This window comes from Panthera tigris, chromosome C1 (assembly GCF_018350195.1).
Source record: "Panthera tigris isolate Pti1 chromosome C1, P.tigris_Pti1_mat1.1, whole genome shotgun sequence".
Lineage (NCBI taxonomy): Eukaryota > Metazoa > Chordata > Mammalia > Carnivora > Felidae > Panthera > Panthera tigris.
In genome coordinates this window covers 13,191,862-13,215,290 of record NC_056667.1, presented here as the reverse complement: position 1 = coordinate 13,215,290, position 23,429 = coordinate 13,191,862, and the positions used below count along the sequence as shown (strand labels likewise).

The window sequence follows — 23,429 nt, the reverse complement described above, 5'->3', positions numbered from 1 at the left end:
CCCCATCACAGTACTTGACGAGGTGTTTTGAATAAGCACATAGCTGAGCTGTAGCTTCCTCTGAGCCATGCTGTGTGGCTGCTCTGTGCTGGCACTGATGACAGAGGCAGGCAAGACCTCCTTGCTGCCCACCGAGAGCTCCCAGGGCCCAGGAGACCTGCAGGCAGAGGAGGGCGATGTGGGGGTTATGCGCGAAGCGCGCGGTGCCCTGATGGACGAGTGGGGGTTGTCGGCGGTGGGAAGCCGACACCATACTTCCAAGACCTTGAAGGATGAGCATCGACATCACGGCTGCAAGATCTCTCTGGGCCTCCCTTATGTCATCTGTGAAATGGGATGACGAAAGAGTTGAAATCTCTGTAGAAACTCAGTGAGTGCAAGCGTGGGATAAGGCAACGAGAAGGCTCATGGCTCTCGGCAGGTGGCTTCAGGATTTTAGATTTCCAACCCTTGCCCCCAGGGACCCAACTTGTGCCAGGATGCTCCACAAAGTAATCAGCAGGGGGTTAGATCCCTGGAGATGGAGAAGGGGTCCAAGCAGCCTGGAAGCAGGTAGCTTCATGGACGGGTCCTTGCCTGCCTTATTCTTTCTTTGGGAAAGCGTCACTAAGCTCCCGCTATCTGTACGAACAAGACCAGTGAGCAAGGCCGCTGATGCTAGAGTTCTGGTCGGGGGTGGGGGGTGGGGGGTGTTACGGGAGGGCGGGAAGCAGAGCTCTCCCTTGTTCATAGCTGATTCATCTCCCGACAGCACTGGAGTTTCCCTGGGGTTCGTGAGCTCTATCACATCCTGGCTATGCAACCGTGGGCAGGTTACTTAAACTCTCTATGCCTCAGTTTCCTCACCTGTGCAACGGTGAAGTATCTAACGCCCAGGGTTGTCTTTAGAATTAAAGAATTACTGGCAGTCAGGTGCTTAGAGCAGGTCCTGGCCCTCAGGAGCTTATCTGATTGTTCAAGGAGCTGATCTGATTGTTCGGAGACGTCCCCTACAGACCTTGGGTCCTGGGTCCTGGTGGTGACCAAGCCCCGTGGCCAGGCCCCCGGGAGGAATCCCAGTGCCCCGGGTTTGACTAGAACAGAGCACAGACCGTGTGGCTGAATGAGGGGTGCAGGATTTGGAGTCAGGCAGACCTGGGGTGGCATGCCAGCCTCTCCACCATGTAGCTGCACGATCCTGGGGAAGTTATTTTATTTTCTCGAATCCTAGCTTCCTTGAGCCTAAAATGGTGGTAATCGTGCCTACAGCACAGCACAGGGCTGATGGGTCACTCACCTCTTGCTGAGTTGCAAACCCCGAAATGTAGCGACTTAAAACCACAACCTTCTATTTCCCTCCTGAGTCAGCAGATTGGCATTTGGGGCTGGGTTCAGGCAGGCATCTGGGGTCAGCTGGGGGCCAGTCTCTTGGGCGTTTGTTGTGCCACTGACTGAGGGAGCTGGTAACTGGGCCACAGGGCTCATCATCCAGCTGATTAACCTGGGCTTGCTCGCGTGGCGACGGCCTCAGGGTTTCTAGGAGCCACAAGAGTGCAAACCTCGTGCCCGAGCTATCTGGAGACAGTCCCATGGCCAGATTCAAGGGGTGGAGGAATTGATAGACGGGGAGAATTTGACCACTTTTACCATCTACCAGGTTGTTTTGAGTGTAAAACGAGATCGTGCAAGCACAGTGCATTGTGGGTTCACTAAACGTATTGACAGAGATTAGATTTCTCTCTTCTGTTTTAAGTAAGTTCTACACCCAACGTGAGGGCTTGAACTCACAACCCCGCGATCAAGATTGCATGCTCTACTGACTGAGCCAGCCAGGTGCCCGCGATCTCTTTTAGTTTTCTTTTTTCCTTTCTTTCTCACTTTCTTGCTTTCTTTTGGTGACTTTTAGTTTTTTGTGAAATGCCTTGTCTTTGTCTCCTCCCCCATGTCATGAAGATGATCACTTTCAGGCAGCGGTGTCCCCATGCGGATTCCACGAGGGCGGGAAGGACGGTGCATTGTTTCACAGAGCCTGGCGTGGGGACACCGTTACTGTCATCCGTATAAGATCCGTGCCTTCACTTCCTCCCCATGCGCCAAAAGGCAACCCCGGACTTGATGGCTGTTTTATTTGGACCCACATCCCACTTTCCAGAGAGCTGTTTGTAGAGATGGCCCTCCAGCTGTCCTTTCTTGAGCCTCGCTCCTAATCTCCCCCTGCAGGCACCTCCGCCCTCGAGTTCCATCCCCTGCCTCCACCCGAGCCTCACATTCGCCTCGGAGGCCCCTCCTGGCAGCAGCCACAGCTTCAGAGGACTTCAGGGCAGCCCTGGGGCCATAAGGCTCTTCCAGGTAAGGATGACAAAGGGGGGAAGTGAGGGGCACCTGTCAGCCCCCCTAAATATCTGCAGGCCAGACGCAGCGCAGAGCGGTCCGGTGGTTCCGAGGGTCTCTCACCCCCATCTGTAAAAGAAAGGAGCCCCCTCCCCGTTGCACCTTCTCGAGGTTTCCGGAGAGCTCTGAGCGGCTCGGCTCGTGAAACTCCTCTGCGCCGTGCAATGCACTGGGAAAACGCTTAATGCTTTGAGCCCGGGGACACCCAAATCAGCAAGCCACTTACTGTGGAGGACAGCACAGGCTCAGATTCTCAGAACCCTGGATGGTGTACAATATGAATAACTGGACCCCGTCCCACCCCTCCCCCAACCCGCCAATTCTTGTCAAACCAGACGGGGCTCCTGCAGCTTAAATGTCAGACAACCTTCCCCTGGGGCCAGGAGGCTCAAAGGGGAGTGGGTCTCCTCCTCTGAGCGGCCCCTGCAGAAGGCGATGGTCCTTCCCAGACCTACTCTGGAGCAGTCCCTGGGCCCGGTGCTTTACATACCTTCTCTTGCTAGTTCGCACGACATCGTCTCGAGGCTGGCGGCGGCAGACCCGTTTTCCGGATAGAGACATCGAGGATCCCAGAGTTTAAGCATAACGTCTTTGAGTTGAAAGTTTGAGGATAGAGCATGCGTGTCGGGTGTGCGTGGGGGAGGGGTCGGAGGAAGCCCAGGGGGATTGGCTGAAGCCAAGTCCGCCCCCCACCCCTCGTGCCCCAAGATAAGGGGAATGGAAAGAGCATTGTGCAGAGAGTGAGGCGGCCAGGTTCAAGTGTACTTTGAAGGAAACTGAGGGTCTTTGAACTTTGCCACGAAGGTGAGTTTCCTTCAACTCCGTGAGCCTCAGTCTCCTCCCCTGTAAAAACGGGCTTGTTGTCAGGATCAACGAAGTGATGTGCACAAAGCGTCTAGTCCAGTGCCTGGTATGCTCAGAGCGGGGCTCTATAAATATGGCCCCTACCTTACCTCTTCGGCTCCAGGAATGCCAGAAGGCACCTGGGGTGGCCCCTCCAGACAGCCTTGCCTTCCCGGGAGGGGGTCGTTTCCAGAGGCAGCCCCGGGGCCCTATAGTCAGAGCCCTACAGCCCTAGGCAAATGCCGTGGCCTCCACTCGCTTCAGCAACTGTGTTTTCCAGACTGAGCCCTAGACTGAGCTCCTCTTGTAAATATTGACGGAGGCCCCAGACAGAGAGGAACGAGAAAACAAAGGACCGTTTATTTACGATGGAAAAAGAAACCAACAGGGGGGAAAAAAATCTATGGGCCCGATAGGAGGGGGGACTGTTTAAAGTGTGGTACAGCCACTCCATGGGGCACTGGGCGGCTACTGAAACGGCGTTTACCGAGGGTTTGTAGCAACACGGGAAATGCGTATTCTAAAAAGCTAAGTGGAAAACCGAAGCAGCTGAATTGCACATTCAGCAGAATCACACCTAGGCGACAATCAAGCCAAACGGAAATTCTGCTCCGAAGAGACAGGCCGGAGGGACGCGCACCAGAGCGGGGGGTTGTCTCCGGGTGTGGAAACTGGTGAGATCTTTTTCGTCCTTTGTCTGTCTTCCAAGTTTCTTTCCTATAATGCCGTGGGTGGCCTAATGAAGAATGTAACCCCAACTTCAAGGGGTTGTTTTTTTGTTTTGTCTTCAAGAAGAAACCCTTCATGGGAGGGCAGGACTGATGACCCAGGGAGTAGCCAAGTGACACACAGGTCCCTGTGAGGCTGAGGGCCAGAGGTCGACAGACGAGGCTATTAAAGAAGGTCAAGTGGAATTCCTAGACTCTGACCCCACGGAGTATGACAGGCGGGCTGACACCCAGCCACACGCCCAGACAGGGCATCGCTGTGTGATCTGGACTCTGAAATGTGTGAACCCCGCTTCTCTCCTGGGGACGTAGCTTACCACGCGCAAAGAGCCTCTTTCGTCAACCTTGGCCACACAGGATCGTCTCCCTCGTGTGAATGGTTACAGCCCAACAGCTGGACACGCGCTCTCTTCACGCCCCGGGGCGGTGCTCCCTGGAGGCAGTCCTGCCCTCCCTGGCTGGTGACCAGCCGCCCCCCTCCCCCCCCCCCCCCCGCCACCCCCTCCCTCCCCGGTAGCAGGGCCAGCCTTCCGGTGCCCTGAGCCAGCCCTGGTCAGTGCACGTCTCAGATTTCCATCCAGGGCTCCGCTCCCTGTCTCCTTATCAGGGAGACTTGATCACACTATTCGCTGCCTTCTCTGCCTTCCCAGCACATGAGCAGCATGGGTGCTTGTCATTTGTTTGCGTACTAATTTTTTTCAAATTACTTTTTTTATTTTTTAAGTTTACTTATTTTGCAAAAGAGGGGGGAGGGGCAGAGAAAGAGGGAGGGAGGGAGAGAGAGAGAGAGAGAGAGAGAGAGAGAGAGAGAGAGAATCCTAAGCAGGCTCTGCAGTGTCAGCACAGAACCCAGTGCCAGGCTCAAACCCATGAACCTCGAGATCATGACCTGAGCCGAAACCAAGAGCCGGGTGCTTAACCGACTGAGCCACGCAAGCGCCCCTACACATTTATTTTTAAAAACAGCCTGTTTTCCTTCACCAGAAAGCGGGCTCAGTTAGGGCAGGGATCTGCTGCATCCCCAGCACAGTGCCTGGAGCAGTGCGCAGCCTGAACGTTCTGTCGGTGAATCCTGCCTGCCATGGCCCCAGGTGGTCTCTGTGGTCTACCTGAACTACCTTGTCTCCCATAATGGCCCTGACCACTCACTTCCCTAAAGCCAGTTCTGGAGCCCAGGCCAGCCACGAGGAACACACCGGCTCTAGTCTATCAGCGATGACGGCTGAGGGCCCTGGGTTGAACCGGCTCTGAGGCTCAATGGGAAAAGATAAGGCAGTCGATTAGTGATGTCTGCAAGGGACCACAGGGAGGCAGATGGGATCTCAGCGCTGCACTCATCATGAAGACCACACCCACCATCCCTGGGCCTGGAACAAACTCTCCTGCCCTGTCTCTGGATGGGACTCCCTAGTCCCAGCCATGTGTATGCAGTGGGGCTCTGAAAGGTTCCGGAGGGATCCTGAGCTCCCCCTCAGCTTGAAGCCTCCCCCAACAGTCCCCCTGCTTGGTTGTGGTCTAGTCATCAGCTGGCTCCTCGCTGGAGGCCTGCCCTTGGGGGCTGGATCTGGTTCCACCCACCCTCAGCTGACAGAGCCCGTCCACCTCCCAAGCAAACCACAGCCTGGCATCGTGATGCCAATGCTGCTGTCAGTAGTCGTGTTGCTGACTTTACCCCTGCTTCCCCACCAAGGGTCTCTTGGAGGCTCATGCCTGAGTGTCAGCTCTGAGCTTGAGCAAGGCCTCGGCGGGGGGGTGGGGGGGTCACCAGGCTCCAGCCATAGCCCCGACTCACTTTCCTCTCCCCGCCTCCAACTTAGGAATAAATACCAGGCAGCCTCGCCTTCCAGGCCCTGGAACGGGGAGGATGGCTTCGAGTGGCCCAATAAAAGTTCTCATCTCCATGCCAACCTCCCTGTTACTCCTTGCTCTAACCCTGCATTTTCCAGGAAGACCCCAGCTTAGCCCAGCAGCTGCGGTGAACACAAGCTGCTGCCCAGACCCCCAGGGGGCCTTGGGGAGAACTTTCTCTAAGTGTTCTCGTTTCTCTGGCCAGAGAAGGCCATGGCTGGTCCTTCCTATTTTCAAGGTAGGAACACTGAAGTCCAAAGCATTCCTTAGCTCCCTGCTTGTCAGGCCTGCCCTGGGGCACCCCATCTCTACCTCTTTCCTCCAGGCTGCTTGTCACTTTAGAAGTGGTCCCAGCTGCCCTGGCTCCCGGATGGCACGGAGAGCATCACCCGCCTCTGCCTGGGCATGCATCATCCTCATCCAGGGAACAGGGCTGTGGCAATAGATTGGACCAGTCTCTCTCTCTTCCCTCCAGGAGGAACGGGCAATATCCTGAGGTTGGAGGGACTCTGCTCTTTTCAAATTTACCACCCCTGATGTGGGAGGAGATCCCAGTGTCCTGATGCCCCACTAGCATTTTCTGGTTCCTCAGCTCCATCACGGACCGGCCCCTCCCGGGTCTCCTATCTAACCAGGCACACCAGGTGATCACATGGCACAGGGAGAGCAAATTGTGCCATTGTCCCTCCCCAGCCCTGCGGGGGTGCCTGGGAGTGACTTCTCTCGCCCCCCACCCCTGATGTCAGGGCTGTGTTGATTGGATGAAGTCTTGTGCAGGCTCTGAGATCTGGGGAGGGAGTCAGCGGCCAGCCAGCGACGGGCCGAAGCAGGGGCCCAGGAGGACGGTGGCCCTCAGATCACATCTTCTCCTCCCTCTTCTGAGACCCCATATGTGGCAATCACTGGTGTTCTTAGCAGACCAGTACAAGGGGTAGGTTTTCAAGTGGCTGCTAACTGGAGGTTTCTCCTCCTTTGAGTACACCAGAATCCTAGGTAATGAGAAGTGGGCAATGGTCAATTTGCTTTGCGGGCAAGAGTTCACGGTCAGCTCCAACTATAGCTGTCGTACTTCTCCAACCATCTCTCTTCTGGCTGGGCCCCTTGGGGCTCCCCGGGGCTCCCGGCACAGCCAGAAACACCTTCCTTGAGCGTTCCAGGTGCTTCTGGGAACCCTAGAGGTAGGGGCTCTGTTTAGGAGGGGAGCCTAGTGGCTTAGGAGGGCTGGCCCACCTCCACCCTATGGGGGTCCGCTGGCACCTGAACTGTGGTTGCAGTAAGGCTGTGCCCCTGGACTTTGGCGGGGTCCTGATACCCCTTCCCCCAAGAATTCAGATTTGAAGCAAGGTGACACTCATCCCCGCACACGGTGCCGCCCTCAGCAACGCCGGGCCCTGGTTCTATTTTCACAAGGCGCCTGCGCACCCCGGGGACAGCAAAGACGCATCCGAGGCCCCGGCCAGCGGAGGGGGTAGGGTTAGCATTCACCTCGCGCGGGCGGAATTCCCAAGCTGCCTGCTTGCCCAGAGATGGCTCACGGAGTGGCGGGCAAGGGTGCTTTTTGCTTCCCAGTTTGGCAGCAGATGTCCAGCGGGGGGGAGAGGGGAGGGGTAGCTAGACCCTGGTCTGAGGAGCGTCGGGGACCGGCAGGGTCAGGACGGCGGGCAGGAGGGTGCCCCGCGGGGAGGGGAAGCTCCGTGGCTCCTTGGGCACAAACCTGGGCGAGATGTGGTCGGCCAGGAAGCAGAGCGAGCGCCAGCGCCCCACGCAGTAGATGAGGTCGCCCACCGGGGCGCACTGGAAGGCGTCCGGGTACGGGGTGCGGTAGGTGGCGCACTCGTACCAGAGGTGGGCGCTGGCGCTGCAGCGGTGGACGCTGATGCCCAGGCGGCGGTCGAGATCAAAACGGTAGAGGAAGCCGTTGACGGCCACCATCTCGGCCGTGCGGTCCTTGCCGCCCCCCGTGGGGCCGGCCCGCCAGCGCTGCTCCCGGGCCGAGAAGCGGAGCAGCAGGTAGCGCAGGGTGCCGCCCGTGACGTAGACGTCGCCCGCACACGCCGTGGCCGTGTGCGCCAGGGCGAAGGAGTCGCCGGGGAGCGGCGGCGCAAAGGTCCAGCGGTCCAGGCGCGGGTCATAGCGTTCCACCGTGTTCAGGCACTCGCCGCCGATGGCGTACAGGTGGCCGTCCAGGGCCACCAGCCGGCAGTGCGGCCGGGCCTGGTTCAGCGGGCACACCTCGCTCCAGATGTCGGTCAGCGGGTTGTAGCAGAAGACGCGGTTGGAGGGCTCGTGCCCGGGCCCCCGGCAACCGGACGCCACGAAGAGGTAATTGAAGAGGCTGCAGAGGGCACAGCCTCGGGACACCGCCTCGGGGGGCAGGCGGGCCAGCGGGTGCCAGGCGTCCTGCGCCTCGTCGTAGCAGCAGAGACGGCCCGAGCCCTCCTGGGGGCACACGTCCGCCACCACCAGGCGCTCGCGGCCCCGCAGGCGGCGCCGGAGGATCAGCTCCCGCTCTGTCCCGCTCAGGCACCCGTAGATGTCCGGGCTGCGCAGGACCTGGAGGTAGTTGTCGCTCATCACCTTGTAGGCCGCCTCCTTCAGCGCCTCCAGCTTCTGCTTCTTGGCCAAGGTCAGCACCTGGTAGCAGTTGCCCAGATCCAGGTGCACGTCTGGCGCTGAGCCGGGGGCCAGCGGGAGGTGGAAGAAGTTGGTCCCCGCCACGAGCTGCACGTGGGCCTCCCGGCTGCTTCCGGCCGAGCTGGACCCAAGAGAAGCCTGGGGAAGGGGGTGGCCAGGCGGGGCGCTCTGGTCTGGGCAGGACGGAGCGGGGGCCCCAAAGCCCTCGAGCTGGAGCTGGAGCTCCGGGTTCTCCATGATCCGGACGAGGCTGTCCTTCCTGCCGAAGCCTTGCGTGGGGGGCGACGGCCCCGGCTGGGAGGAGGTGGGCGTTTCGGCTTCACCTTCCCGGCCTCCTGAAGCGGCCTCTGTTCCCGGGGCGCCTGGCAGGGGCCCGGGGAGTGGAGCCTCAGCCGGGGCGGCTGTCCTGGGGGCCAGCCGGACCTTGGAGGTGGCCCAGGAAGTGGACTCGACATAGTAATCGTACACCTTGCCCTTCAGCCTGGGCCCCATCCCCTGCACCTTCTCAGGAATGAAGTTCTCCTCCACGCGAACCCGGGACACAGACGAGTAGGTATAGGAGGCACTGGCGGCTCCCTCCCGCTGGTGCAGGGTCAGGCCCATGTCCACGGCCGCCTGGAGGGCCCCGGCCTCTTCCCCGTGGACCCCCCTGTTGCGAGGAAAGACCCAGCTCCTGTTCATGTCACTCTCGCCTTCCGTGTGGGCCATCAGGCTCGTGGCGGGGGACTCCTGCTCCCCGAGCCCTGGCTGTCCTGGGGGTCCGCCGTCCCGCCATGGAGTAGGCGCCCTGCCCACCCTGCTCCCCTCTGCCGCAGTGAGGCCAAGTGGGGAGCTTTGGAATTCATCGCCCACCGTGGGGTGGTGGGGCGGCTCGGGCTTACCACCAACAGCTGTTCCGGCTTCCTGGCCACTGCAGCGAGGAGGTGCCAGCTCAGAGACAAGGCCCTGCCCACCCCCTTCCACACCAGCGCCCTTCTTCTCGCGCTCCCGAACCTCTTGGGCTTCTGCGTCTTCGGGAGAGCGTCCTGTTGCCGGGACTCGGGAGCCCCCCTGACTTTCCCAGCCACAGCCCAGCGGCGCTCCGGCCCCCTTGCTTCCCCTCCGGCGTCTCAGAGCCTGGTGTGGTGCCCCAGGAACGGCCCCCGGGTCCGCCGGCTGCCCGGAGCCCTCGGCCTTCTCCTCGGCCTTGGAGTTCCTGTCCCCCAGCGGGGCCCGGGCGGGCCTCAACCTGTACAGCCTGTAGGCTGCGGTCACCAGGAGCAGCGCGGCGGCCGACAGCACCACCTTGCCTGCCAGCTGCATGTCCAAATGCCAGTCCTGGGACTCTGCTCCTCCTCTTCCGGGGAGCATGCTTCCCAAGCCGACCTGGGGCCAAAGAATGTCAAGAATCCAATTAATGATTGTCCTGGTTCCTGCGGGAGCTGGGCTGACCCGGAGGGGGCTCTGGGCTGGCTCCGGCCGGCCACTGGAGGAGTGGGAGCAAGCACTGGGGCTCGGGGCTGGCGGATCCTTCGACGCTTTCCCTGGGGGCGGGGGTGGGGGTTGTGCCCCGGGGGCCTGAGCTTGTGATCGGCCACCCGAGCCAGCAGCCGCTGGAAGATGTTAGGAGTGTCCGGCAGGTACACAAATAGGGAGGAAGCTCTTGACCAGTCACCTGATGCCCGGAAGCGCCCGGGGTTGGTTATTGTATGTAGGGCTAGGAGTGTTGGGTGTGGTGGGTTGTGAGACAGGTGCAGCCACGGCAGGTGTGGCACGAGATCCTCCCTGCTGGTTTCCTTCCCGTTGGGGTCTGCTTGTCCCCGCGGGGAGGCCCGCAGTTAGCGGCAGAGAAGGCTGGGCCAGGGACTGCGGCCAAGCCACCTGATCTGGCTTTGAATGCCTCCGCCCTCCGTCTGGGCCTTCCTGAGAGCAGATGGGGAAGGTACAGGGTGTTAGTTAGATCGAGGCAGATGGAGGCAAGTAACCTTGATCTAACGATCAAGGGCACATCCTTGCGCTTGAAAACAGGTGAGGGGCCGAGGTCCTCACCAGTGCTGCGGGTCCCAGTCTAACAGATGAGAAAAGCGGCGCCTGGGCGGCTCGGTCCGTTAAGCGTCCGGCTCTTGGTTTCAGCTCAGGTCGTGATCTCACGGTTTTGGGAGTTCGAGCCCTGAGTCGGGCTCCATGCTGACGGTGCGGAGCCTGCTTGAGATCCTCTTTGTCTCCATCGCTCTCCGCTCCTGCCCCACTTGTGCTGTCTCAGTCTCCCTCAAAATAGGTAAATAAACTTACCCTTCAAGCTCATCTGTCCGCTGCCTCGAGCGCCAGGCTCCTGGCTGGGGCTCAGGACGGCCTCCTTCATCCTCGCGGGTCCTCACCCCTCCAGCCCTTCGGAGTCGGGTCCAAGGCCGTGCCTCACATGCCTTGCTCTGAGGTCGTCTTTCCTTTCTTTAGGTCTCTTGTTCTTCTGCGTGTCTCCTTTGGCCTTTATCACACAGGCCGTGGGTCAAAGTGCACCCTGTTCCGCTGTCCCGTACGGGCCGGGCACAGTTGTGGACACCTGCCAGCGTGCCACGGAGAGACCGGAGGTGGGCAGTCAGGAAGAGTCTCCTCCGATGCCCACACTTTTGGGAGAGATGCACTTGTCCCCCGCCCCACCCCCCCATTTTATGGCAGCTCTAAGATCATGTCAATTGGCTTGTAAGTAGAGACTTGTATCCCTGTTTCCAGAGTCCAGAGTTTTACCTACCTGAGTTCACCCACCAGGTGTGGTTCCCCAGAAGTCAGGCTCCGTGGGCGGTTCCGCCGGTGACCAGCAGCAGGGTCCCCGCTTTCTCTCCCTCGCGGTCAAAATCGTGATTCTGAACGTCACAGGCATGGGAGCCACTGGGGTGCTCGTCAGGAATGCACTTTTCTGGGGGCGCCTGGGTGGCTCAGTCAGTTAAGCGTCTGACTTCGGCTCAGGTCATGATCTCATGGTTTGTGAGTTCGAGCCCCGCGTCGGGCTCTGTGCTGACAGCTCGGAGCCTGGAGCCTGCTTCGGATTCCGTGTCTCCCTCTCTCTCTGCCCCTCCCGTGCTCACGCTCTCTCTCTCTCTCTCTCTCTGTCTCTCAAAAATAAATAAGCATCAAAAAAATTCAGAAATGCACATTTCCAAGCTATACTCCCCAGACTTTCTGACTTGGCAGGTTGGGGGGACCTCCCAGGAAGTCCCCGGTTTTGGCAATCATCTCAGGAGGCCTCCGCGGGGCTAGGAGTGGAAAGGCACTCAGCTTTGCCGCTTGGCTGCAGAGAATTCTTCTTTGCGTGAGCAACTTGTTTCATCAGGGTGAGTGACAGAAGCAAAACCATTTCGTCTCCCCCGGGGAATCTGGACGGGAAAGTGCAATCATCACCCTCGTTCTACAGGTGAGGAAACTGAGCCTCAGAGGGATGTGCCCATGTCACGTGGATTGCGAGCGGCAGGGTCTTGAGTTAAAACTGGGTCTGTCTAGCTGCACGGTTCATTCGTCTCCCTCCGGGAAGGGAAGGACCAGGTACAAAGGGTAATAAAAGTGATTTGTCCGGCGGTGAATCCAGGACTTTGGGGTCCCCTGCTGGCCCAGCTGCCATTGCAGTAGCAGGGGCAGCCTTGGGGCTCTCCTCCCGTTGGAGAAGGGACCACTGATGGCCTGCCCCTTTGGTGACAATACTGTGACCTGGCATTGTCCTCTCAGATGCCACTGAGTGAGCTGGGTGTCGGCCCCTTTGGCATGCTGCCTCCCACGCGATAAAGTCTCCACCACACGGGAGCACTCTCTGTGTGGCTTCAGCTTAAACCCTTGGAGTCAGACAACCACTCTCTCCCTTTGGAAACTTGCTCCTGGGAACTGGGGGTGGTCAAAGCAGTCCTCCAGGGTGGCAGGAGGATAGCTGGGGAGCCGCTGGGAGCAGGAGACACAGTCCCCGCCCTGAGAGGACTTCTATCCTTACCTGTGAGATGGAATGTGTACCTGAGGTATGATTAAGCCACAGCATATCATGGAGGAAAATTAATGAGGCGACTCGTTGACAAAGTACAATGGGCCAGGGGACAGCCAGGGAGGCTGGAGCCAGGGGCATCAGAATAGAGGTCCAAAGAGTATTCCAGAGGGGCGCCTGGGTGGCTCAGTCGGTTAAGCCGCCTACTTCGGCTCAGGTCATGATCCTGCAGTTTGTGGGTTCAAGCCCCGCGTCGGGCTCTGTGCTGACAGCTCAGAGCCTGGAGCCTGCTTCCGATTCTGTGTCTCCCTCTCTCTCTCTGCCCCTCCCCTGCTCTCTCTCTCTCAAAAATAATACACATTAAAAAAAAAAGTATTCCAGAAAAAGGTATCTAGCCTTGAGTATTGATAAAGGAGGCGGGGGGGGGGTGTCACCAGGCGCTCACCGTGTACCAGGCTTCGAGCTGGTGCAGTGACATAGGTTACAGAGACACCCTTGGCCCCGGGGAGCCTTGGCGGACTGCTGGCTCGGGAAGAAGATGCTGAACAGGGAGAGAGTGGGGTGTGACGATGCTCGTCGCCAGCATTTCCGTGGGAGAGCGCGCCAGGATGGCCTAGAGCCTGGAGGTGGCCAGAACAGGGAAGGCCGAGGGGAGAGAAGGAAGTAGCAGGTCTGAGGGTACAGCGTTACGACAGCCGTGATGGTGCACAGAGACTTCCAGGCTGGGGTGTCGGGCAGGTGCAGGCCGTGTGTGCATGGGCGGGGTGTCAGGTGGCACTGCTTTGACTCCTGGCGTGGCATTTCCTGCGACTGTCCCCTGTTTGAGGGCAGAAGTAAGACCCGTGCAACAGCAGAGCACAGAGGAGCCTCGGTGCGGTAAATGAGGCTTCCTGCTGTCCATTCCGGGAGACACGTGCCACAGAAAAGACACTTGCTACTCACGGTCCCCAAGAGGGTCCCCCAGCCCACACCATGCAGGGCCACGTGGGGAGGCACCAGGCTCAGGAAGGAGGCAGGAGGAGCAAGAGAGCAGTAGAGGAGCATCACTGTGGTTTTCAAGGGAAGGAGTGGACAAGACAGCGTGAATAATGTCAGGGGGCCGCGGGCCGTCTTTATTTGTCTCGTACCTGGCCCTGGGGTAACCGGGACAGGGGGGTATGGCCCCCGGTGCGCCCGAGCCTGGCAAGAGTCTGATAAAGGAGGTGTTGTGGCTGAGTTCCGGACCGGTTCGTTTGCATACGAAAGGTGCCTCCAGGAGTCCTTTGCCGCCTCTAGGAGTTCACCCTCCGCTCAGCAGGGCCTCAGCTGCAGGACTACAGAAAATAAGAGGATATAGTTATTGCAGAGAGTCAGAAGACCGGAAGACAGAAGAACAAGGGCTTGGGGCCTCTAAGAGGCCCTGCAGGGCGGTGGCGAGAGAGCGGTCCGCTTTGTCCTGAGGTCTCATCGCACCCTGCGGGCGAACACCGCGCTCCCGCGAGCTGGCTTCAAACTCCCATCAATTACAGCTCTCTCTCCCCTCCCCGCACCGAGTCTGTTTGGAGAAAAGTGAAAGGAACAAATGAAGACAGGAGGGAAATTAAAAGATAATTGGAAGTCTATATTGGGCTTCTGTGAATGTGCGCACCGCCAATCTGGCCTCTCGCGACGGCAGGACCAACTGACAACTCTGGGGTTCGCTCGGGGGGTGGGTGGAACAGTCAGAGGTAAACGCGTGCCGTGCAAATAAACAGGCCCATCTTCCAGTGACTGGCTTTGACCTCCCTGCTGCCGGCGCCTCCCCTGGTCTGTGTTTTCCGAGGTGGAGGCTGACTCCAGGGAGGGGTGCGGTAGGTGAGGCCCTGAGGGGGGGCCCCAGGCTGGGAGGAGGTGGGTGCAGGCACCTCGGGAGACGGGGAGGGGTGTGGCCCTTTCCACACGCACCCCCGCGCCGGCACACACCCACAGGTGCCTATGTGCACGTACATGCATGCAAATGCACCTGCACACGCACGTGAGGGAGAGGGTAGACTTTTGAGTCCAGAAGTGGCAGCGATAAAAGGATCCTGGTCTGGGGGCGCCTGGGTGGCTCAGTCGGTTGAGCTTCTGACCTCAGCTCAGGTCATGATCTTATGGTCCGTGAGTTCGAGCCCCACGTCGGGCTCTGTGCTGACAGCTCAGAGCCTGGAGCCTGCTACAGATTCTGTGTCTCCCTCTCTCTCTCTCTGCTCTTCCCCACTCATGCTCTATCTCTCTCTGTCTCTAAAAAATAAATAAATGTCAAAAAAATTAAAAAAAAAAAAAAAAGGATCCTGGTCTGACTGGTGAGGAGGCCAAGGCCTAACAAGGGCCCATCTGTCTAGCGGGGGCTAGAACACGGGGCATCTGACTGAGCCTGGGCTGTGGATGAGGAGGCCCAGGACAAATTCCCACTCATCCCGAGGGTGCGCAGTAAGAATCTGGTGGTCCGGTGGTTGTTCCTTACGCTTCCCCCGGGGGCCTTTCCTCGACAAACTCTCCTTGACCTCCGATGGGCTCCGTCACGCTCAGAGTCCCCACGCTGTGCCCTCAGCCGCTGTGCGTCACCACGTCCACGCTGGTTGTTCAATGCTGAAATATTTCCATTCTCATCGGGGAACAGGAACTTCCCCAGCCCCACCAGCCTGCCTGCCACCCCCCCCAGGACCCCCTCTGTCCTCTCTGCCGTTTATGAACTAGAAGTTAATGCTGAGTATTGCAACAGTCTGCCAATCTCGCCCCACTCTGCTAAGGCGCTGCTGCACCTTCCCAGGCAGTAAAATATTGAATATTCCCCGGGGCCCTGCCACCCCCTGGGCCCCTGTTCGGCTCCGTGGAGGGTGATCCTGGCACGTTACGGGACTGGGGACACCACCCCCGTCAGGAATCTGAGACAGCAAAGGCGAGGCCAAACAGGGACCCTGGTGGACCCATCGAAGTGAATACCACCTGCTGAGCCTCAAGTGCCAGCTCACCCTTCCAGCACCTTCTGTCAAGCCTTTTACCCACATGACCTCGACAAATAGTTGTCATGGGTGTTACAGGCACAGTCTGTGACCGACACTTCTGATTCTGCCATCCTGTGTGGCTGGTATTGTCATTTTTATTTTATTTTATTTTATTTTATTTTATTTTATTTTATTTTATTTTATTTTATTTTTTATTTGACAGAGAGAGAATCTTAAGCAGGCTGCATGCTCAGTGTGGAGCCTGATGTGGGACTCGATCCCAGGACCCTGAGATCATGACCTGAGCTAAAATCAAGAGTCAGATGCTCAACCGACCAAGTCCCACCCCCCCCCCCGCCCCCATCACCTTTTTCTATAGTTGAGGGCACTGAAGCTCCCAAGAGGGGAGGTGATCTTGCCCCCAGGCCCCATAGCTTGTGAGCAGTACAGAGACGGGACTCAGGTCACTCTTGTCTTTGACCTTGGCCCTGCACCCATCCAGCCTCCCCTGCTGTCTACTGCCACGATTGACCCCCACAGAAACCCAAGGGAGGCTAACACTGCTTTCCAAGGAGATGCGTCACTGTTGTTCCTTTACGTTCTGGGACCAGCAGAGGCCGGGGCTGGGTGCTGCCCGGATTTTGGCGATCATGTGTCGTGCTGCAGTCACCAGAAAGGAGATCAGGCCTGGAAAGGGAGTTTCAAAGAGTCGGGAATGCCAAGGGCATGAAGAAATGTCCTACTTACGATTCCACTGCATAGACCATTAGGAAGTAGAATAATGGCATGTGATACGTGCCTGTGAATTTGATGGGGAAATTGAACGTGAAACAATTCCTGGGTGCCGTTTGAGATGGCAGAGTGCATCCTGATTCTTGCTCTGGGGTGGGGTGAGTGGAGGCAGAGGGAGCGTCCTGAGGGTTAAGTATGAGGCGTACCCGCCGCCTGCATTCAGGGTAGAACTTTCACAGAAGTAATAATAGCCGTTATTTGGGGGCACCCACTCTGTGACAGGCCCTGGGCTCTGCCGAGGTTGCGGGCCCCATCTCCTTCCATTTTGCACCAGCCCTGCAGTGGGGGACAAGACCCATCCTAGAGGTGAGGAAACTGAGGCTCAGTGTCTTGCCTGAGGCTACATCTGTTTTACCCCAAAGCCGTTTTCCAGAAACCCTTGTTATGGAACAGGGTAGCAGGCCCCGCCCCAGCCTCAAAAAGTCAGAATCCTCCTGTGAGCCAGATCCCTACGGCTGTAAATGCTTGGATAGTACCCCGCCCACCCACAATCCCAGCTGTATGACCTTGAATCCCCTCAAGGGAGTGTGGCTTCTCCCACCCTGTGTCAGAGACAGGTCACACCTTTGTCACGGACCCTCTGACCTCTGAGTTCTCACAATAACCTTAATAGACATCACCGCGGACTCTGATTGTCGAAATCTCTGTGCCTCAGTTTTCTTTTCTCTCAAATGGGCGTGATGCCCTCTGCCTGTGGGGTTATTGTCAGAAACACCTGAGGACGCCTAGGAGGGCACCTGGTGCAGGTGCGTGGCAGGGGTTGGTAAGTGTTTATAGACTATATTGATGGGTCAGAAGAGAACCCATCATGGTCGAGGGCTGGAAGCGTGTCTTGCCTGAAATGCTCCAGAGACAGTTTCTCATCTAAGTCAATTTCCACAACCTTACCGAGCAGGTGGAGTTATCCCTTTTGACGAGGAGACTCAGAAGGGTTAGGTTACTTGCCCAGAGCCACACAGCTAGGAAATGACGGACCTGAGGACCCAACCAGGAAGCTTTATGTCTAAGGCCTTGCTTCCAGCCGGACTGTCTTGCCTTGCTCTCCTGCCCCTCCTCCTCCCGTGGTACTCCTGACAGTCGCCAGCCCTGCGTGCCCTTCCCGGAACGGCGAGCTCCCTGGGTCAGGCTGTCCCTGGAGCCCCATCCTAGCAGCTCGTGGCTCCCACTGCCCCCCCAACTCTCTGCCACCTCTTCTGCAGCCCCCCTTCCTGTGCTGCCACCTGCAGGCTCCAGGATGTCCTGTGGCTCCCCATGGCCTCCCCTATCAAATCTAAATGCCTTGGCCAGTTCTCCAAGGTCCCTTTGACGGCCCAACCTCATTTGTCACTGTTCCCAAACACCCGTTCTGCTCCAGCCAAGCTCATCCGTTTACTGTCCCCTCGTCCCTGCTGTCGCACGGGCCATTTCCCCCACTCACGGCCTTCTTTCCCACATCTCTGCTGTTCTGTTCACTTCCACAAAACCCCAGATCAAAAGTGGGCCTTCTCTACAGGGACTCCAGCCAGGGCGTGGTTCTTTACTCTTTCTGGGTCTCCCGGGTCCCTCTGAGGATCCCCTGGAAGTTAGAGACCCTGTTAGAAAAATGCATATACACATACTATTTCACATGCAAATTCTGGAACGTCTGCCCTTGGAGTCCTTGTTAAGAAATCCCTGCATTAGGGGAAGACGCATACTGAGCTTTAAAAAGGATACATTGGATTGGTTTTTGGGGTCAGAAATAAGCCAGCTCAAGATGGTATGTTTTGAAATGTGTGCTTTGGGTTATTCCATGAAAAGGAAGAAAGAAGGAGAAAAAGAGAGAGAAAGAAGAAAGAAAGAAAGAAAGAAAGAAAGAAAGAAGAAAGAAAATAAGTAAGAAACAGAGAAAGAGAGAAGGAAAGAAGGAAAGAGAAAGAAAGAAAGAAAGAAAGAAAGAAAGAAAGAAAGAAAGAAAGAAAGAAAGAAAGAAAAAGAAAGAAAGGCTTCTTCCTGGTCAGATAAGTTTAGAAAGCACTGCTGTGTGACCTCTGAGCTCAATTTCTTTATTTGTAAAATGGGACCAATAAAACCTGCTACTATATACATTGTCACGGTGATCAGTGAGTTCAAGTGCACTGAGGACCAGCTTTTCTTTGGGCCCCAACATCCTGTGCTCTTCTCAAGAGAGCACCAGGAAGGAGAGAAGCAGAGACCCCCTCCAGCCCATACAGGTCCAGCAGAGAGTGGGGTTGGAGGGGCTGGGGGCCTGGCAGGGGCATGGCTGAGCCCTGAGTTGGCAGGGAGGGGCTGTGGGAGAGGAGCCGAGGCAGCCCTGGGTCCCCAGCTGACTCACGTCTCTCCCAGACACCAGAGAGCTGATGCCAGACCTCGAGAGGCAGGACAGGTTTGTGTTCCACAGCTCTGAGCCTCTAAATGGAGCTAACTCAGCGCAGCCAGGGGCCTCGCTGGCCCATTAGAGCTGTTGGGGCTGATTGCAAATCAATGCTCTGAAAAGAGCCGCCCTGGTGCAGAAGGTGGAGAGAGGTTCCCAGCCAAGCCCCAGAGGGAGGGGGGAGGGGAGAATGCAGCGCAAGCAGCCAGGAAAACCAGAGCCAGGGGCTGGAGGCCATGTCCCAAGCGTCCATAGGGTGCTAGGGGCCAGACCCGGGCCTGGCTCTGGGGAGGGAGAGACAAATGGATGACAAACCGCTTCACTGAGCACCTACTATGTGCCAGCCATATTCTCCATCATTGAGTCTTTGCACAGCCCTGTGGCAGAGGCAGCCCCCGTGTTCCACCAAAGAGGCTCGAACCTACCCACCTGGCACACGCAGCCTCACACCTACACATATCCTGCCCTCTGCCCTTTTAGGCCCAGCCGGGCCCTCCAGAAACACACTAGTGGGGAAGGATCACAGCAGAGCAAATGCTCAGCTACTATGGAAACAAGGAGGAAAGAGCCAGGGCTTTGGGGGAGGAGGGCTTCCCAGAGCTTGAGTCTTGAGGGATTTGACAGGTAAGCAAGGTAGGGAAAGGACAGTTGAAGCAGAGGACCCACAGTGCAAAGGCCCTGAGGCCGGGGGCCGTAATAAATAGCACGAGGTGGAGGAATTGTTCTAAGAGCTTGAAAGCACACGGGATGTGGAAGTGGCCAGCGTTAGTCTCCATCTGGGCGGGAATGACTTGGCGAGCACATGAGTTCTGGAACTTAAGACAAGATAGACTGAACCAAAGAATGGGGCGCCTGGGTGGCTCGGTCGGTTAAGCGTCCGACTTCGGCTCAGGTCATGATCTCACGGTCTGTGAGTTCGAGCCCTGCATCGGGCTCTGTGCCGACAGCTCGGAGCCTGGAGCCTGCTTCGGATTCTGTGTCTCCCTCTCTCTCTGCCCCTCCCCCATTCATGCTCTGTCTCTCTCTGTCTCAAAAATGAATAAACGTTAAAAAAAAAAGAAAAAAAGACTGAACCAAAGAAGGACGTCCCTTGACTAGAAGATTCCAAATAATGCAGGGTGTGGGGTCCCCTGCATCAGCAGTCATTAGGAACCGGGAGGAGGAGAGGGGATATTTCCAGTTTGGAGAAGGGAGAGCGTAAATCGTGTCTCCTTGTTCACGTCCCCCGCGTGTGACCCCCTTATTTCTGTCCCTCCCTCCCCTGCTTCCCAGGGGCACGGTTCTTTTCTGTTCTAAGTTCTAATTTCCCAGGTGCTATAATTTAAAGACTGTGTCCCAGCCCTGTACCCCGGGCTCCGTGATGCAAGGCGGTGGGGCTGTTTGCCGAATGGTTTCGCTTCGTGTTCCTCTAGCCTGGCGACAGGCGAAGGCTGCTTCTTTCATTCTCCCTCTTCAGAGGCGTTGTTTCCATGTCCAGTGCTGCCCGAGAGCCCAGGGGGGACAGACGAAGCACAAATCTCTCAGGGCAGAGCCTCGAAGCCCACGGTTTCTACGCAGCAGGCTCGCTTTGCCGGTCATCAGAGCCTCCCAGAGCTGAAAGGGACCTTGGATGCCCACGATCAGACCCTCTCGTGCTACACAGAGACCGCACAAAGGGAGGTGACACCCCCAAATCCACGCAGAGGGGACCCATGCACCAGTGCCATGGCTTTCGCACCGAGGTGAGCTCAGGGACCCCGCCCCTTGCAACTGTCCCTCCCCCGCCCCGGGCGCTCGCAGGATGTTGCCCCCATCCCACAGCAAACCGGTGAGCTAGGAGCCCCTAGAGCTATTTCACAAAAGAGGAACTGAGGCCCCCAAGGGAGGGGACCCTGTCCAAATCTCTCAGCTCAAAGGTGGCAGAGCTGGGATTGCGGTCCACCGAACCCGGTGGCCACCCGGGGGGTGCAAGATGGCTCAGGGACCTCCAGCATCCTTGTGTCTAAGCAGGACTGGCAGCGATGGGAGAGACCCTTTCCTAGCTGGCAAGGTGCCTGGCTGGGAAGGCCCCCAAAGACAAAGGCCCCTGCTCAACCCCCAGCGACGCTCAGCACCTAACAAGGGCAGTGAGGTCCCGTGGGACTCCCTCTCCACGAGAGGGTTCACATCTGGAGGGCAGGCTCTGCGTGTGGGGAATGTCTGGCTCATAGTCGGTCCTCCATAAACACCTGTTGAATACACAAATGAATAAATGAGAAGAGAGAAGTCACCGTGTGGACAAGAGCAAATGAATACAGCAGATTGAGCCTTTAATTTATTTAAATGCCGAGGGGCGATGAGCTGGTGTCTTCAGGGCCAAGAACCATCAGGGAAGGCCGGAAGGGGCTGAATCTGGAAGGGGGGGATGTGGCTTCGCAAAGTAATTGCCCAAGGAAGGCATTCTGGGGGGTGGAGGGTGGAGGGTGTGCAAAGGCTCTGAGGTAGGAATGAGCAGCTGGGCTGGGATGATCGTGGCCAGAGCTGGGGCTACGCCAGGGTGACAGGAGTGACACAGGGGACTGGAGCTGGCTGCCATCTCTGAGACCCGCAATCCGTGCTGTCCCTGAGCTATTCTCGGGGCTACAGGGACAAGGCAATTGTGTTGAGTTAGATGTCAGATAAGGCTTGGAAGTAAAACAGAAGACAAGAAAAAAAACCGTTCCTAGGAGAGCCGAGTGGAAGGATTGTGATCAATCATTTCCTTCAAAAGTCAGGTGGCACCCGGTACGAGTCCTGGCATTGTAAAATAGTCGTGTGTCCTTGGGGAGGTAACTCCTGTTCTCTGGGTCTCAGTTTTCCCATCTGTAACATGGGTGGGAAGTTGGAAATTCTCCCCTGTGACCAAGATCTTGAAGGTACATTCTCCCAGCGGGAACCTGCGGAGACAGCAGGTGAAAGGTCTGAGATGCTGGGGGCCGCCAGGGGTCTCTAGTTGGGGCCCCAGTCTTTGCTTCCTCTCTGGCCTTGGCTTCTGGCCCTGCCCTGGGGAGCTGTGCTGGTCCTTTGCCAGCCCCACCGTACCGCCCAGCCTTCAGGATCCAGCTTAAGCACTGGCTCCTTCATATATCACAATAACTGTCATTAATGCTTACAATGAAAGTCATGACATTGACCTTGCTTTCACCAAGTGCCACGCACCCATCCAGGGCAACAGCAACCCTGAGAGGCAGGTACAGAATGTCATGCCTAGGTGGGGAAACTGAGGCTCAGAGGGGACCAATGACGTGCAGCGGGAAACCAGAGGTCTCTGGCCGGGGGCACTGCCACCCTGCAGCGTGAAGCCTGAACCCCAGGCTCAGCCCAGTGCCCCCAGCCTGGGCAACCAACCACTGCAGACGTCAAAGTCAGGGCAGGAAGGTGGCCTCCTGGAACTGGTTTTTCTTGTTCTGGGTCTGAGCCGGAGGCAGCCCCTGCGCCAAGTCTGGACGCTGAGGACTTGGCAACTGCTTTTGCAGAACCTTCTGGTCTCACGATCTTCTGTTGCCCCTGTGGGCTGGGTGAGGGCAGAGGGGGGCCCTCAGGCTGGAGCCTGACATCTGTGATAAACTGCAGAGAATATGTGTGGGCGAGGTGGCCGCAGGGCAGAGAGCACGGGATTGGGGAACTGGGCTAGAGTGCTGGCGCTCCTGGTAACCTGCAGAGTGGCTTTGGGTCAGACCCCTCCTGGTCCGGCCTCAGTTTCCCCATGTGTGACATGAGTACCTTGGGCGGTTCCTAACCAGGTCACAACATAAAGAGCAGTCGACACAGCAGTGGCCAAGGTTTACACTGGCATTGCGTGCGTGACCACAGAGACAGGGCTGTGCTTATGTGTATGAGTGTGTGCGTGTAGGGTTGGGGAGGAGCTGGGCTCCTTCTCAGGTCAGAGCGGTTGGCACACGGAAGAAAGAGAGGGATAGGGACGAGCCCCTGGTGGACAGGCGGGAGACCAGGACCTCATCCTGGCTCCAGCACTGACTGGCTGTGTGTCCCTGAGAACGTTGTAATCCCTCTCTGGGCACACGGATCTCCATAAAATGAGAGCCTCTGGCCAAATAATCTTAAGTGTTCGTGTGGCTCTGAGTCCGATGTCTCAGAGTCGTTTGGATACTAATGGAGTGGTGGGCTAATTGGAGAAGTGAGCCCTGTCTTGGAGTCAGGGGAGCCCCAGGCGTGACCCCTGCCTCTGCCGCCTCCTGGCCATGTGCCCGTGGGCATCCCTTTGCCAGTCTCCAAAGTTTAATTCTCCATCTGGCACCGTGGACACAGTGCTGAGAGCCCACGGCACTTTTAGGGGCGCATGAAATGTTTTCATTTCTTTTTTTTTTTTTTAATTTTTTTTTTAACGTTTATTTATTTTTGAGACAGAGAGAGACAGAGCATGAACAGGGGAGGGGCAGAGAGAGAGGGAGACGCAGAATCCGAAGCAGGCTCCAGGCTCCGAGCTGTCAGCACAGAGCCCGACACGGGGCTCGATCCCACAGACCACGAGATCATGACCTGAGCCGAAGCCAGAAGCTTAACCGACTGAGCCGCCCAGGCGCCCCTCATTTCTTTTTTAAATCAGAAATAAGAGAAGAATATAATCCATCCTGGTTATATTCATGCCTATGATGCCTATACCAGTACAGCCATAAAACATAGGCTTTTAAAGCTTTTTTTTTTTTTTTAAATTTCATTTATTTATTTTGAGAGAGAGAGAGAGAGAGAGCATGAGCAGGGGAGGGGCGGAAAGAGGGAGAGAGAGAGAATCCCAAACAGGCTCCGCACCATCCGTGCAGAGCCCGATGGGCTCGAACTCATGAACCGGGAGATCATGACCTGAGCAGAAATCAGGAGTCGGACACTTAACCGGCTGAGCCACCCAGGCGCCCCTTAAAGCTTTTTTTAATGAAAGAAGGCAGAAGTGCCCCAGGCCCCCACCAGTCACAGGTGGCCTGGCTCTCCCACGGTCGCTTCCTCGGGAAAGAGGGGTGATA

General features: G+C 57.4%; 1 protein-coding gene across 1 annotated transcript; it reads right to left on the bottom strand.

Annotated features, from left to right (window-relative positions):
- Positions 1 to 7,021: 7,021 nt before the first annotated feature.
- On the bottom strand, positions 7,022 to 9,773 carry KLHDC7A (kelch domain containing 7A). The gene has a single exon (XM_042996441.1). The coding sequence runs from the start codon at positions 9,771 to 9,773 to the stop codon at positions 7,401 to 7,403; it is 2,373 nt and encodes a 790-aa protein (XP_042852375.1). The 3' UTR covers positions 7,022 to 7,400.
- Positions 9,774 to 23,429: the final 13,656 nt, after the last annotated feature.

Coding starts and splice junctions, on each gene's coding strand:
- KLHDC7A (XM_042996441.1), bottom strand. CDS start 9,773: ATGCTCCCCGGAAGAGGAGGAGCAGAGTCCCAGGACTGGCATTTGGAC.